This window comes from Trichosurus vulpecula, chromosome 2 (assembly GCF_011100635.1).
Source record: "Trichosurus vulpecula isolate mTriVul1 chromosome 2, mTriVul1.pri, whole genome shotgun sequence".
Lineage (NCBI taxonomy): Eukaryota > Metazoa > Chordata > Mammalia > Diprotodontia > Phalangeridae > Trichosurus > Trichosurus vulpecula.
The window spans coordinates 194,802,431-194,818,964 of record NC_050574.1 but is presented as its reverse complement, the minus strand read 5'-3'; the positions used below and the strand labels follow the sequence as shown (position 1 = coordinate 194,818,964).

Sequence of the window (16,534 nt, the reverse complement as noted above, 5' to 3'; positions counted from 1 at the left end):
TCAATGTGCAGTATGTCCTTCTTTGGTTACAATCACTTGTTTTACATGACTTGGCATTGAGACACCTACTCTTTAATTTTTCATCATGAAACTACATATCACATTGAACATTAAACATTTTTTTGATGAACAATCCACTTTTCCAAGACTAACCTTGATTATTATAGCTTATGGGTTTTTAATGTGGTTCAAATCAGGTGAGTTCTCCATCTACTAAATCATATTTATCTCTATCTTTCGGATGAATTTAACCTTTCAAGACTTGTGATATAGTAAGAGATTATTGTGTATTGAACCTAATTCCCATTATATACTCCAAACATTGCCCCTTCTGAGCTTTTGCTCATGTGTTTGCTTCACCTGAAATTGCTTACCTCTTCCATGCCTTCCCTCTTTGCCCAATTATATCACAATAATTCTTCAAAATCCAAATTGAGTGCTACTTCCTCCATGAAACATTCACTGACTATTTTAGTGCACAGAGTCTCTTAGAACCTATCACTTAATGACTTATAATAATTGTCTTGCAATTTATCACTTAATTGTGACCTTAATGTTTCACTTGCTAAATTTATCTCCCCAAATAGATCACAAGCTTCTTAACAGATAGTGGGATCTAATGGAGATGGTTGTGGATCTGGACTCAGGAAAACCTGGATTCATATCCCATCCCGGGCACTTGCTCATGTGTGACCATAGGCAAATCACCTCACTTCTTTTAAGGGGTCAGTTTCCTCCTCTGTAAAAGTGGACGTAATGACAGACATAGTACCAACCTCATAGAACTTCTGTGAGATCCAAATGAGAGAATGTATATAAAGTATTTTGAAAATCTTTAAGTGCTGTGTAAAACCAGCTATCATGTATGTTATGTTGATGGTGGTGAACCAGATGTTCAAAACCAATTAGCATAAGACTTTCCTTACTGGTAGAGATTAATTACTCAGTAGTGCAAGTCTGCTTAAGGGGCAAAGTTGGAAGAGCGGAGATATTGATATTTTAGCTTCCAGCTTCAAGGAAGAAAACACATTGTTCCAAATTCTCTTCAGAGAGAGAACCCTGAAGGGAGAGAGACTTTGGGGAGAAGCAGGCATTGTAGAAGAGCCAACACCTCCATTATGTGTCTGACTGCATAGTCTTTACCTCCTTTGAGGTTCATCTCCCTAAAGAGAATCTGGAACAACAGTGAAGGCAGAAACTATATCTTATGTCTCACTTTGGATCTTCTACAATGCCTCGCTTTTTGTGAGATACATAGTAGGCAGTCAGTAAATAACAAAAGATTGATTAACCCCTTCCAAACCCATCATATGCTCATTATTCACTGGTGATATTTGATTTCTAAAAACTAGCCCTAAGAATAAGTACAGTGTTTACCATTTGTTCCCCAGAATTAAAAATACTATGTGAAATACCACCCAAAATAAATGTGAAGAGATGCTTTCAAAAAGTGTCCAAAATACTGTCATCTCAAAGAGTTGGAAGAGAGCATCTTTGCTTTTCTAGCTATGTCTTTCTTCTCTTCATTCTATTTGATGTGGTGATTTATATTAATATATTTAAGGTCATATTTTCTGCACTACCAGAATTGGTATAGCTGAGGCCTATTTGTGTGTACACACATCTGACAACTGAATGCATACTTGCCTACTTTGCAAATGCAAATTAAGGTCTTGTGCATGCAAAAGCCATGGACGCTTTGAAATGTCAAATATTCGTTACGTAAAATGATATATTTAGCTTTCTCAGATGTCATGATTTTGAAGTTGTAAGACACAACCAAAACCATTCACAGAAATAACTCTCACATGAAATTTTGGAATGTTCTAGAGTGCATAACATATGTTTAGTGAAAAAGAATTAGCTGACTAAAACTTATATATGAAGAGATGATAATATAAATAGCTTCATAAAATGTGGGACCTAGATCCTGTATTTCTTGCTTTGGCAGAATTTACATTGACTTTCATAGGGGTTGCATGCCCATGAAGAAAGGAAGCATACGGTGAAGCCAAATTGTATCTTTATTAGGATAAGAAGATGGTTTTCAGCAAATACAGCCAGAGGAGGGGGATAATTTTGAAACCAAGCCTCATACAATATTCATCTTAGCAATTGCTTTTTGTAGAAAATCAATATTGTTATGATAATAATGCATCTTAGATATTCTAGAGCTAGAAATAAATCATAATTTCATATTTTGACCCAAGATAATCAAGCAATTTCTTGGTTTAAAAAAAAAACCAGAAAAATGTTACTTGGTGCAATGAAGATCTTTGGTTTTTGGTTCAATAGTGTTCTTTCTCTCTCCTCCAGAAATGCATTTGAAACAAACTTTAACTTTACAGTAGAGTTAATATTTTTAGGTTTCATATATTCTCTCTGGTTTTCCTTGCCTCTAGACACAACCCAAGGGCTCAGAATGGTCAGACTCTATGGCCTGTGTCATGAAGAAGTTAGAGCAGCTAAATTTAGATATTGAAGAAGCTCTCAGTGCTGGCCCTTCCCCTTCTCATACTCCTTCTTTCAAGAGGCGAAAACAGCAGGTAAGACTATCTTGGTCTTATTAAATATGGTCTGTTCAATTCAACAAAGGTAAATTAAATAAATACTACATAGGAGACATTGCACCAAAGGATGCTAGAACTACAAAGATGAAAAATAACATAGTCCCTGTCCTCAACAAGCTTATAGTCTAAGAACTATTGCATGGTGAATGTAAATCACCCCAGAAAAGAACTTTGATTTGGGTTAGGATCTCAGATATTTTGTGCTTGTTGGGTGAAAAAGAAATTGGGAGATGCATGATTAGATTTTGTAATGGGAGATTTGGTGAATCAGAAAACTTCTTAGACAGAGCAACTGGCAAGTAAAGTAATGTCTTCTTTCGGGAGACATAACAAAATAGGTAAAATATTTGCATTACTTTGAAGAAGTAGGATCCAGAGAGCTTTTTTTTCTAAAGTTGAATGAATTAGCATCCAAAATATTTTATTAAATGTTTCAAAATCTCACAGTCCAATTTTTTTTTTCACTGAAATGCTATATATACTGCTTTGCAAAGAAGGGAGTTAAGGCAAAGGAAACTCCAAGTTCCAAAACCAGAACAACATTTTAACTTAATTCATGAAACTTTTGGACAAACTCAGTGGTATGTAATTTATACCTAGGGTTGTGAAAATTCAACAGAGTATGAAAAGGTTTTGGCAACATTTTTCCATAAGGCCATTAGATGAAGATTTTATAATATGACACAAAAGCAAACTTTTGTTAAGCGCCTACTGTATGCTTAACTGTGTGGAGAGGTTCAAGATGCAATCAAAGGTTATTTAGATCAGATACAGTCCCTGTCCTTGAGGAGCAGCTTCAGTCAGCCTAGAAGAGATATGAAACAAACAAAAAGGGCTGGTTCAAGTGTAACAAATGTGGAAATAGAAAGCAGGGGATGAGTTTGAGAGATAAGATGGAGATTGAATTAACAGGACCTTGTAATTTGTTTAATATGAGAAGAGAGGGAGCAAAAGAAGTCAAAGATTCAGTTTGACAATTCATTATCCAACATTCCATTTCCCAGCTTCAGCCATCTTCACTGGTTGTCTCCCATGCCTAGAATGCTACTCCTCCTTATCTCCTGGCGTCTTCAGCTCTTTTCAAGTCTCAGCTAATATCCCAACTTCTGCAAGAAACCTTTCCTGGTCCTCCTTAAGCTTAATGCTCTCCCTCCGTTGATTATCTGTTGGTTTACCCTGTATAAATCTTTGTTTGTACATGGTTGTTTTGTATTTTCTCCCCCTGTCCTTCCTCTAAAACCTTTGAAATTTGCTTTCCAAAAATCTAAGTGGCATGTCAGGCTATGCAAAGTCTAAGAGGAAGTGGTTACTGCCCTCCAGGGTTCCTATTATTCCCACCCTAGAACCCAGTTTTTTTCTTGTTAGTGAGCATCAGACCCAAAATAGCTTCTCCTTGTTGGTTCTTCCACCATTTAGAGGAAGAAATTAGCATGAAGACAAATCAGTCAGCCAGTAAACATGATTTAAGTGCGTCCTGTGTGCCAGGCACTGTACTAAGCTCTGAGATATAAAGAAATGTAAAATGTAGTTCTATATGAGCTCACAATCAAATTCTGAGATTAAATGTGTGTATGTGTGTGTGGGGGGGGATGACATGGTCAGAGTCTTGCTTTAGGAAAACCACTTTGACAACTGAGTGGAGAATGGATTGGAGTAGGGAGAGACTTGTGGCAAGTATGCCAACCAGTAGGCTGTTGGGCCTGTAGCAGGGTGGTATATATGAGGTGCTAGGAAGAGAAAATTGACAGACATTGGCAACAGATTTGATATGGGGGTTGAGAGACTGTGAGGAGTCAACTATGATACTTAAGCTGTGAGCCTGGGAGAGTGGGAGAATGATGATGACCTCAACAGTAATATGGAAGTTAAGAAGATAGAAGGGTGTGAGGCTCTGTTTCAAACATTGTGGATTTAAGATGCCTATATGACCTCCAGTTCAAGATGTCTAATGGATAGCTGGAGATGTGAGATTAGAAGTCAGCAGAGAAATTAAAATCAGATAGATAAATTTGAGAAGCATCAGTATAGAGATAGTTGAATCCATTGTAATTGATATGCAGTAAGCAAAATGGTATAGAGAGAGAAAAGAAGACCCAGGACAGAAACATGTGGGACATTTATGGTTAGCAGGCATGATGTGGATGAAGACCCAGCAAATTAAACTGAGAAGGAACAGTCAGATAAATAGGAGGAGAACCAGGAGAGAATGCTATTATGAAAACCTAGAGAGAAGAGAGTATAAAGGAGAAGAGGGTGGTCAGCAGTGTCCAAGCCTGCAGAGAGGTCAAGAAGAATGAAGATTAAGAAAAAGCTGTTGGATTTGACAATTAGATCATTTAGTAACTTTGGAGAGAGCAGTTTCAGTTGGATGATAAGGTCTGAAGCCAGACTCAGAAAAAAAAAAGAAATGGGAGGACAGGAAAAGACAAATAAAATTCACTTACTCAATGGAACTCCATTGTCTCCAGACAAGAGACTTAGAAGTGTTGATAAAGTTATTTTAAATATGTTGGCACTTCCTGACTTCCCCAGGGGAGCATCAGTAGCCTACTAGTTGGTCACCAGTTAGCTGCGTATAGTGAATGATTAATGCATTGGGCAGACCTAGTTCTTATATTATAAGCCAAATAATGTCATACCATTTTAACCAAAGCACTTAGGTTAAAAGGAAATATTTTTTTAAAACTTCCAGAAATGGGCAATGCCTTAAGGTCTTAATCTACCTAGGTTAGTTTATGTGGCCAAAATGATTGTGGATTAGTTCAGGGAATACATTATATCCAGAAGCAGTATGAGCCTAAGCATAAAGCAGCAATTTACTAACACCTAGGGGTTATTTCATCTATAATGACACCCAAAAGCTATTGGAAATGGATACATCCAATAAAAGCATGAATAAGTAAACATCCTAGAACTACCTAGTGCATGTAATTAGGTTTGAGATCTATGTTCTTTGATTAGAGAGACAAGGGAAAGCATATTAAGAGTATCTCTAGTATCAAGTCAAGTTTAAAAATATAAGAATAGAATGTTAAATGTTACCTTCCATTTCATATTATTTCAAGGAATCATTAAATATCAATTCTACCTCTCTGACTCTACATTAAATAATAAGTAGCCCTGCCACAGAAGAAACAACACAACAGGAGCATTTTGAAGCTGCAACATGGAGAGATACAGGGCATGTAATCAAGAAAAACATTTCAGCATTCATCAGAACTAAGGAGAATGCCTGTGGAGCTTGCTGAGATTATGAAAACAATTCATTCAAGACCCGGTGCCTGAGCATCAATTAATACCACCTGAATACAGGACTTATGATTTTGAAGCAGGGAAATGAATTCCTTTGTAGACACCTGCCAGCAGGGATCCCACTACCCCAGCATATCCACAGCAAGTCCCAGCTACCAAGAAGGAAGCTACCACTGGACCATCGCCATCCTAAATGGCCATGGCCTTAGCTGCAAGAGAGGAAAAGCAAGATTTCATGGCATTCTTAGGCAACCTTAATTTATAAATGCTTTATTCATCCACAGGGAGGAACATTCAGGAGAAGTGATGTTGAAGACTTGAGCAAAATGAAGCTAGATGAGAATAAAGTGATGATAAGAATGATGATGTTTAATGTTTGTATATAAAATTGCCCTCTTCTAGGGTGGCAGAAGTCTGAAGAAGATTCCGAACCTGGGGTTTGTGAACCTGTTTTAAAAAATATTTTGATAACTATATTTCATAAAGAGAAAACATGGTCTTGGGAGATAATTAGGGAAAGAATGTATTCAGGATGAGAGGGTGGTCAATGGTCAAAAACTGTAGAAAAAATTTAGCACTTAGCACAGTACCTGGCACACAGTAGGTACTTAATAAATTTTTGATGCGTTATCTTCAAAAAGACATACAAGATGAGTACTAAGAAAATAATATTTAGAAATTGAGATTAATTATTGGTATGAATGACTAAAAATTCCGGTAAATTAATGTAATAGAATAGAATAATGCAATTAAGATTGACATATAAAAATGTAAAGAAATGTTGAGTTCCTTTTAGAATAATGCAAAGAGCAAAAATGCAAACAAAAGAATGAAGTATATACTACCTATTGCTATACAAAAAGAAAATTAAATGGAATTGAATGAACACACAATGAAACTCGATAAGACTTGAACAAAATAACTGAGAAGCTGTTACGATGTTAATGTGTTAAAATTCATTTGTTTAAATTTAAATAATTGCAACCAAAATTATTTAAATTTTATTCATGCCTTTTCCTGATATTCTGCGATCTATACCTTCCTCCACTGAACTTTCTTTTACAATAGAAGGAAACAGTTAAACAAAACTGGTGGACAATACAACAGTATTCAATAGCTTATGCAACATTACATATTCATATCTACTCTGCCCCCATTCACACACATTTCTTTTTCTAAAATAATAAACTTTTAACTTACTTTTGCATGCATTTACAGTCTGTCCTTTCCATTACCCCATCAAACAACAATAGTTTTGAAAAAAGAATTATTTTATCATAAACACACATAGTTGAGCAAAACAAAATTTCCACATTGGCCACACCAGAAAATATATGCATCTCCCTCCATTTTATGTTCATCTCATCTCTGGCAGTAGGTAAGTAGTGTGTTTCGTCTTCAGGATTCTAGACTTGTTTATTATTTCAGTGATAAGTCATCGTATCACCAAGGCAATATTCACAACAGATGCTATTGTTATGAGTATGCTGGCAAAATATAACAGACTCTCCATATAGAAAACAGAAGCAAAACATTTATTCAGACACTAGAAAACCCAGTCCCAAAAGCAGTAAGTCTAATCCATCCAGGCATCAAAGAAGTTAATATACATTATCACAGCAGAGAGCAGCAATATTCCATAGCCTTCCCCCCCATGCTGCGGCCTTCCCACAAACACACTCACAGCACAGCTAGCTCACCTCCTCTACCTCAGCTCTAACTGCTCTGACCGCTCTGACCAACTTCCTTCCTGCTCTATCCTTTCCTGTTCCACTCATTCAGCAAGCTCCTCCCAACACATGTGACTTGGGCTTCCTGTGACATAAGTAGGTAACATGGGCCTATTAATGGATGGGGAAGACCTTCAAATTTATATTACTATTACAGTCATTCAAAGTTATTTTTCTTAATAGTGTTGTTTTTACTGTATAACTTGTTATCCCAGTTTTATGCAGTTTAGTCTGCCTCAGTTCATAAAGGCCTTCCCAGTTTCATCTGACATTGTCTATTTCATCATTTTGTAGGATGCAGTAATATTCTGTTACACTGATATACCACAGTTTGTTTAGCCATTCTCCAGAGGAAGGACACCACCTTAGTTTCCAAATTTTGGCTACTAAAAAGAGCTGCTATACATATTTTTCTATTTTCTTCTTTCTTTCATCTCTTTGGGATATTAGCCTAATAGTGGTATAGTGGGATCACCTCATACACAGTTTAGTAACTGTGGGGGCATAGTTCCAAATTATGGAATTTCTAAAACAGCTAGAGTCCTAGGAGTGGGTAACCTGCATCCTCAAGGCCACATATGGCCCTCTCAGTCCTCTAGTGCTGCCCTTTGACTGAATCCAGACTTCACAGAACAAATCACCACTACCAACAGTGTACTAGTGTGCCTATTTTCCCGAAGCCCTTCCAACCTGTCATTTTCCTCTTTTGTTATCTGTTACAATCTAATGTGCAAATTACTTTAATTTTCATTTCTCTAATTAATAGTAATGTAGATCATTTTTTCATATGGTTTTTGACCCAGTGCCTGGGTCTTCCTTTGAAAACTGCATGTTCATATCCTTTGACCTCTTATCTATTGGGGAATGGCTCTTAGTTTTATAAATTTGAATTGGTCTCATATATATGCATATACATGTATATATATGATATGAGACCTTCATCACAGAAACTTGCTACAGTTTTTTTTCCCATTTACCAGGTTCACTTCTAATTTTAGCTACATTTGATATTCCCCCATAAATGGGCTCCCTGCCTCTTATCCTGTTTTTTGTTATCACAAAAAAAATATTTCTATGAATATTGTGTTACTTAAAGGACCTTCTTATCTTTCTTTGACTTCCTTGGAATATAGGCTTAGTGGTTATTGAGTCAAAGGACTCAATATGTGTGTTACTTAAAGGACCTTCTTATCTTTCTTTGACTTCCTTGGAATATAGGCTTAGTGGTTATTGAGTCAAAGGACATAAATAGTTTCATGACTTTTCTTGCAGAATTCCGAACTGTTTTACGGAATAGTTGGGCCAGTTCACAGCTTCAGCTACATTATATTACTGTCCCTGTCTTCCCATAGCCTTTCCAACATTAACAAAGAAAGTACTAGTTGAACAAAGTAGTATATTAATTAGAACAGGAGAGGGTCATTTGGCAGTGATGGCCCAGAAAGTTAAGTGGTAAGGGAGCCTGCTAGCAAAGGAAGTCATGAGTAATATTCATGGAAGGCTGGGTTGGGTTTGTTGTTGTTGTCTTTTGTTTTTATTGTCACCAGTACCCTGTGGCATTAGAATAGAGGCAATTTTTTTTTCTCCTCAGCAAGTGTAAGCCTTGCCATTCTGTTTGTGATTTTTCCTTCCTTGCCTCTTACTTTCACTCTCTAATTTTCTGAATTTAGTCTTGAAAACTCCCTACCTCATTTGCCTCGTGAACTAGTCCTACTAAGTGAGGGAGAAGAGTCCATATCTTAAGAAACATCTGAGGAAGGCAGTGTTTTAGTGGGAACACAGTAAAGTGAGCCTGTAGGGCCAGGTTTAAATTAGGAAATAGGGGTGGCCTACCTCTCACTATTAGTGACTATAAATATGTCACAAAATCTCTGAGCATCACTTTCATCATCTGCAAATTTGGGATCATAAGGCTTGCACTGCTTAATTCGCAGTATGTGAGTATAGGGATGTGAGTATAGTACAGGTTTCTCTATGGCTATAATACAGCACAAAAGTTAGAGGTTTTGTTGCTTTCAAATATTATGCTTAATATGGTAAAGAATCTGAGCCAGATTCTTAGATTGGGCTTTTCTTCTTGACCTAACTTCACATGAACACTAACTAAACAGAATTTGGGGAAATAGATACAACATGTTGGGAATTCATTCACTCAAGATGCATTTATTAATTACCTACATATGTGCCAGTAATTGTTCTGTGCCAGGGATACAAAGAAAGAGGAGTCAGTCTTCACTAATCACTCAATCTCAATAGATAAAAGAAAGAACCATCTCCACTAAGCCTTATGAGGAAACGGAAAGCAGAAGGCATATTCCAATGATGGAATGGCCACTTTTCTCCCAGGGTTCCTGTTATTTCTTCTTTAGTTACCAGTTCCACCTACTCAATCATAATCAGATTTAAAAAATAAGTTCATTCTGCTACTTCTTCTGCCTTTTGAAAAATGCATTTACCATTAAGTCAACTCAAGGATTTATTATAAGTCTTTTTTTCTTTTAAAGAGAGCTCTACTGGGTGTCCAGATATTTGAGTTCCTCCATTACTACTAACTCCTGCCCTTATGTTTCATTTATAATCTCTTTCAGACTCATTGTTCCTTTGCTCCTTCTGGCTAGAATATCTGTAGTAGACTCACACTATAATACACCTTTTGTTTCTCTCTCCATATTTGTTTTTATCCAAGTACTGTCCAATATACTTTCCCAGGGCAGTGCATGATTTTTTTCCCAAATTTTTATTTAGTATCTTATTTTTCCCCAGTTACATGTAAAAACAGTTTTTAGCATTCATTTTTACATGTGAAATCATGTAAAACATATTTCTGTATTAGCCATTTATAAAAACAGTAAAAAGAAAATAAAGTGAGAAAATGATACTTCAATTTGTACTTGAGTCCATTATACTCTCTCTGGAAGTAGATAGCATTTTTCATCATGAGTTCTTTGGAACTGTCTTAGATCATTGTATTGATCAGAGTAGCCAAGTGTTCCACAGTTGATAATTATCACAGTGTTGCTGTTATTGTGCACAATGATCTCCAAGTTCTTCTCACTTCACTCTGCATCAGTTCATAGAGGTCTTGCCTTTTTTTTTCCTGAAACCAGCCCTTTAGTCATTTCTTTTTTTATCTTTTTATTAATTAATTTATTTTTAGTTTTCAACGTTCACTTTCACAAGATTTTGAGTTTGAAATTTTCTCCATTCCCCCACCACAAGATGGACATGCATTCTGATTACCCCTTCCCCCAATCTGCCCTTCCTTCTGTCACACCCCACCCCCCCACCATTCTCTTATCTCCTTCCTTTCTCTTTTCCTGTAGGGCAAGATAGATTTCTACACCCCAATGCCTGTATATCTTATTTACCACCTGCATGTAAAAAAATTTTAACATTGGTTTTTAAAACTTTGAGTTCCAAATTCTCTCCCTTCCCCCTCCCCATCCACCCTCATTGAGAGGGCAAGCAGTTCAATAGAGGTTATACATGTGTAGTCATGCAAAACATTTTCATAATAGTCATGCTGTGAAAGACTAACTATATTGCACTCCATCCTATCTCGCCCCCTATTTATTCTGTTCTCTCCTTTGACCCTGTCCCTCCTCAAAAGTGTTTGCTTCTGATTACCCCCTCCCCCAATGTAACTTCCCTTCTATTAACACCCCCCCCCTTCTCCTATCCCCTTCCCCGCTACTTTCCTGTAGGGTTAGATTTCTACACCTAATTGAGCATGTATATTATTCCCTCCTTAAGCTAAATACGATGAGAGTAAGGTTCACTCATTCCCTCTCACTTCCCTCCTCTTCCCCTCCACTGTAAAAGCTTTTTCTTGCCTCTTTTATGTGAGATAATTTGCCCCATTCTATCTCTCCCTTTCTCCTTCTCCCAGCACATTCCTCTCTAACCCCTTAACTTTATTTTTTTAGATATCATCCTCATATTCAACTCACTCTGTACCCTCTATCTATCTATCTATCTATCTATCTATCTATATATGTGTTTCCTCCAATTACTCTAATACTAAGAAAGGTGTCATGAATTACAAATATCAATTTTCCATGTACAAATGTAAACAGCTCAACTTTAATAAGTCCCTTATGATTTTTCTTTTCTGTTTACCTTTTCATGCTTCTCTTTAGTCTTGTATTTGAAAGTAGTCAGATTTTCTATTCAGCTCTGGACATTTCATCAAGAATGCTTGAAAGTCCTATTTCATTGAATGCCCATTTTTCCCCCTGAAGGATTATACTCAATTTTGCTGGGTAGGTGATTGCTGGTTTTAATCCTAGCTCCTTGGACCTCCAGAATATCATATTCCAAGCCCTCTGATCCCTTAATGTAGAAGCTGCTAACTCTTTTCTTTTCCTGACTGTGGCTCCATGATATTTGAATCATTTCTTTCTGGCTGCTTGCAATATTTTCTCCTTGACCTGGGAACTCTGGAATTTGGCTACAATATTCCTAGGAATTTTCCTTTTGGGATTGCTTTCTGGAGGTGGTCGGTGGATTCTTTCAATTTCTATTTTACCCTCTGGTTCTAGAATATCAGGGCAGTTTTCCTTGATAATTTCTTGAAAGATGATGTCTGGCCTCTTGTTTTGATCATGGCTTTCAGGTAGTTCAATAATTTTTTAATTATCTCCCCTGGATCTCTTTTGCAGGTCAGTTGGTTTTCCAGTGAGATATTTCACATTGTCTTCTATTTTTTCATTCTTCTGGTTCTGTCTTATAATTTCGAGATTTCTTATAGAGTCATTAGCTTCTATTTGCTCCATTCTAATTTTTAAGGGATTATTTTCTTCAGTGAGCTTTTGGACCTCCTTTTCCATTTGTCCAATTCTTCTTTTTAAGACATTCTTCTCCTCACTGGCTTTTTGGACCTCTTTTGCTATTTGGGTTAGTCTTTTTTTAAGGTGTTATTTTCTTCAGTATTTTTGGGATCTCCTTTAGCAAGCTGTTGTCTGTGCTAGCGTGTTTTGCACTGGAATATGCTCCTCTCTCAGACTGGTGCAACTGAACATTCCTGTTGACCTTCCAGTTGTCTTGGGCTGGAAATTTGTTTCACTCTGTCATTTTGTGTGTTCTGCTGCTCTATAATTTGTTTAGAATCATTTTTTACAGGTATTTGGAGAGGTTTTGGGGAGAGAGCTCAAGCAAGTCCCTGCTTTTACTCCACCATCTTGGCTCTACCCCCAGTGCATGTGTTTCTTGTGCATATATATTTTTGCTATACAGTGTTACTCTGCTACTCCTTTTATCTATTTGTTCCTTTTAAATAAGGTATGTCCTTCTATAAATATTATATTCAAGTCATAAATCACATCCTTCCAGTTATTTCCTCCATTAAGATATCTTGTTATCTAGAATTTTACATTTTATGTGGTATCTGAGACCATTAATTTTATTATTGCCCCTCATTTTGAAAAGAGAACAATAATGAAGATGAATTTTTTTATCAATGACTTAGATGAAGACATAGATATCATCCTTATCAAATTTGTAGATGACCTACAGCTTGGAGAGATAGTTATCATGGATAACAGAGTCAGCATCTAAAAACACTTTAACAGGATAGAACCATAGGCAGAATTACAAAAGATTAAATTTAATAGAGGTAAGTATAAAATCCTACAATTTTTTTTTAAATCAACTTTACAAATATATGTTGTAATAGGCAACTGCTGGGAAATATATTAACCTCAAGTACTGAGGTGATATAAAGACTTAATCAACCCAAATAAACAAAATTTGCTGACCTTATAAGGCTACAATTGTCATACACAGGGCCAGAATACATGTCAGAAGTCCTGTTTCTGCTTCTGGTGCAGGTGAGTTGAGTACCAATATCTCCTCTTATACCTCTTTTTCTCTGTGAAAAGAGAAAGAAAGTCTGAGAAAGTGGATATTTTTAATGGAGTCAGAGAGATGCCAGGGACCATCTCACCAGTGCAAAAGCTTCCATTATGCATGAGGCAGAGAAACCTGGTAGCTGTCTCTGTGGCAGAAACTATAGGACAGAAACATCTCCTAAATCCCAAACCACTGGTAACCTCTACTCTATAGTCTAGGGACTTCCCTCTTGAATTTCTATGTCACAAGGCCTGTTCAATTTATACAGGCTTAGCTGTGACCTATCACAACATAGGAGTCCCATCAAGATCAATAGTTCATGAGAAAAAAATTTGGAGGTTTTAGTAGACTGCAAGTACAATATGAGTCAACAGTATGACTAGAGGCAAAAATGCCTGTGCAAAATTAGGATTCATTAATTGAGACAGAGCATTCACCTATCAGTCCTTCTGGACTGTGCCTGATCCACCACATCTGAAGTATTTTTTCAGTGAAGAGCTATATGGTCCAGTAGAAGCCACTCCTCTGGTGTAAGTAACCGCATACGCTCCCTTCTTGCCTTCATTGTTTTATTGCCTCTCTTACTATATACCAAAATAGTATACACTACAAGTGTAGTTTACTGGCCCTTACTAAATGTATTCCCTCCTTGTTCAAAAACTTGTCATTCATTTATCTTAAGTCGTGGTCCCCAAATCTGAATCTCTCAAATGCCATTTTCTTAACAATCTATTTCATTACCAAATCTACCTTTCTGTCCCTGAACGTCCCGAATTAATTCATAAAGAATACTGAAAGCACTACATGTGGCCCTAAGGTCTTAAGTTTCTTGCCTATGACTATAATTCTTAGCAGTATTTTCTGGGTTTATTTTGACAGTATCTATCAATACCACTTGGATCACCAAAAGTGTGTTCTAGGAAGACTCTCTAACATGTCCCAGATACATGCCCTGGGAATATAGCTGGAATCCCACATCAGCTTGACATATGACTATTTCACAACCCAACCCCTCTTGAAGGAGCCTCCTCACACCAGGGCTCATATTTTCATCTTCTGACTCTAGTTGAATCATCATTATCTTCCCTTGGAGCACGAGAACCTGGTTCTCTTTCAGAATCCAGCTGTATGCAGTGTGAAGAATAACAAATATCTTGTATAGCCCCTGATGTTCAATGGGCCTTCTCTTCTTCCTCTGTGTAATATTCATAGCATTGAACATGAAGTCACAGAATTATCACACATTACTCATAAATGAGGATAACAATGCACAGATCTTGAAGCTTCGTATCACCTATATCACAGACACATGAGATGCCTTGAGGTGAAACAAACAATCCACATGCTGTTTTTCCCCTAAAGGTGCAGCTCTTTGGCAGAACACAGAGTCCTGAACCCCATGGATCCAGAGTACCACAGCTGCACTGCCCTGCCACAACTAAAGTTCTGTTCTCTCTCTTATCCCATGTTGCTTCAACAGAATTTTAAGAGGCTAATATTACATAAACCAACAAGGATTGCATCAGTTAATAGGTATTTATTAAGCACTATCTACCACATTACTAAGCACTATACTAAGTACTGAGGATGCAAAGAAAGTCAAAAGACAGTCTCCACCTTCAAGGAACTCATGATCTAATTTAGTGGACCACCTCTTATACTTAGATATCCCAGGTAAATACAGCTTTGGTATGGATAGAAATGCTGGCGCACACGGAAGTGCAAATGGCTACAGATGATAATAATTATTAAAAGTTATCATTACTATTGTAATAGCAGCAATAATAATAGGTAACATTTACACAATGACTTAAAGTTTATAAAATGTTTTACACATATGATTTTGTTTGACCCTCACAGCATCCCTGTAAGGTAGATGCTATTATAATCCAATTTTTTAGACGAGGAAGCTGGAGGTGAGATGCTTAAGTGACCTGTCTAGAATCACATAGGTAGTAAATGTTTGAGACATAATTAAACTGAGGTCTTCTGGATGCCAAATTTACTGCTCTAATACATCAGTATCTGCATCTTACCTTTTGTCCCTGAGCCAGGACCACTTCCAGCCTCAGGATGCAGTGCACACCAAGGGGGCAAGACTCCTAGCTCCACTGCTGTTTCTTTTAGGTGGGTGTTGCAGCAATCCGGCTAGCAGCTGCTGTGGGGGTGTAAAACCAACAACAACCAGCTCACAGAATGCTGCACGCCCAGGTTCTTTTGATCTGCTTTACTAAAGAAAGCAACGTCAAGGGGTTAACAATCTTACTTTAATCCAACATACAAATATCATTCTCTTAGTTCAGGGGATAAAGCCAGCACCCTGAACTTCAGAGCAGATACAAACAAATTACAAACATCAACAGACAGACCTTGTCTGATTCAAATCTTAATGCATTGTTACCAGAGTTTAACAAAGTCCCAACATCTGAGTTTACAAGCTGGAGGGCTCTTAACTACAGCTGCCCGGAGTTTCTACATTAGCGCACTGCCAAGAGTGAGAGCCCTAAGCAAATAGCTCTGTCTTCTCTTTTTATGCACTCTTTAGCCGTCATCAAATGTCATCTGAGTGACCAGAACTTAAGGTCTTACTATTGGCTCTGGAGTTAGCACCTGCCCCTATGACCTTGAGGGCTTCATGCCCACATCGACTTAGCACCTAATAGCTAGGGGTTTTGGGCCTACTTGGGGGCAAAGATATAATCAGACCTCCCTTCATGGGCCCCACCTTGAGCCCCACCTTAGTTACCTAATTTAATCAAGGAGATAAAGGCCAAAACTCTTCAAGGGCACTTGGTTGAATAAGTGCTAAGAGCCCATCTTGATTGCCAATACAGCGGTTCCTGAGTGACTCCTGGCGTCTCTGCTCAATTCCCAGACCTGCTGCTGCCTCACAATTTGGGTGAGGATCAGGGGCAGGGAAGTAAGAGGTATGTGTGAGGGTTAGGGGGTTATCATTGCCTTCTCCCATTCACTCATAACTTTCTCCAAGACAAGCAAGACCCCTGGCCTTCTGACCAGGGTCTTATACCCAGCATTGGGCTGGGGAGTAGGGGTAGGAAGATGACTACAGCCTACTTTAAGTTTGATTTGCATTCTTAATTATTATCTCCATCGATTTCTCAAGTTTAGGTA

The 16,534-nt window shown here is 37.5% G+C and overlaps 1 protein-coding gene across 1 annotated transcript in view; it reads left to right on the top strand.

Annotated features, from left to right (window-relative positions):
• Positions 1-16,534, top strand: part of LOC118836889 — a 180,379-nt gene that overhangs the window by 60,988 nt on the left and 102,857 nt on the right. The window contains exon 2 of the mRNA XM_036744007.1: positions 2,403-2,546. Coding sequence (XP_036599902.1) covers positions 2,403-2,546 — 144 coding nt within the window. The remainder of the gene's footprint in view (positions 1-2,402; positions 2,547-16,534) is intronic.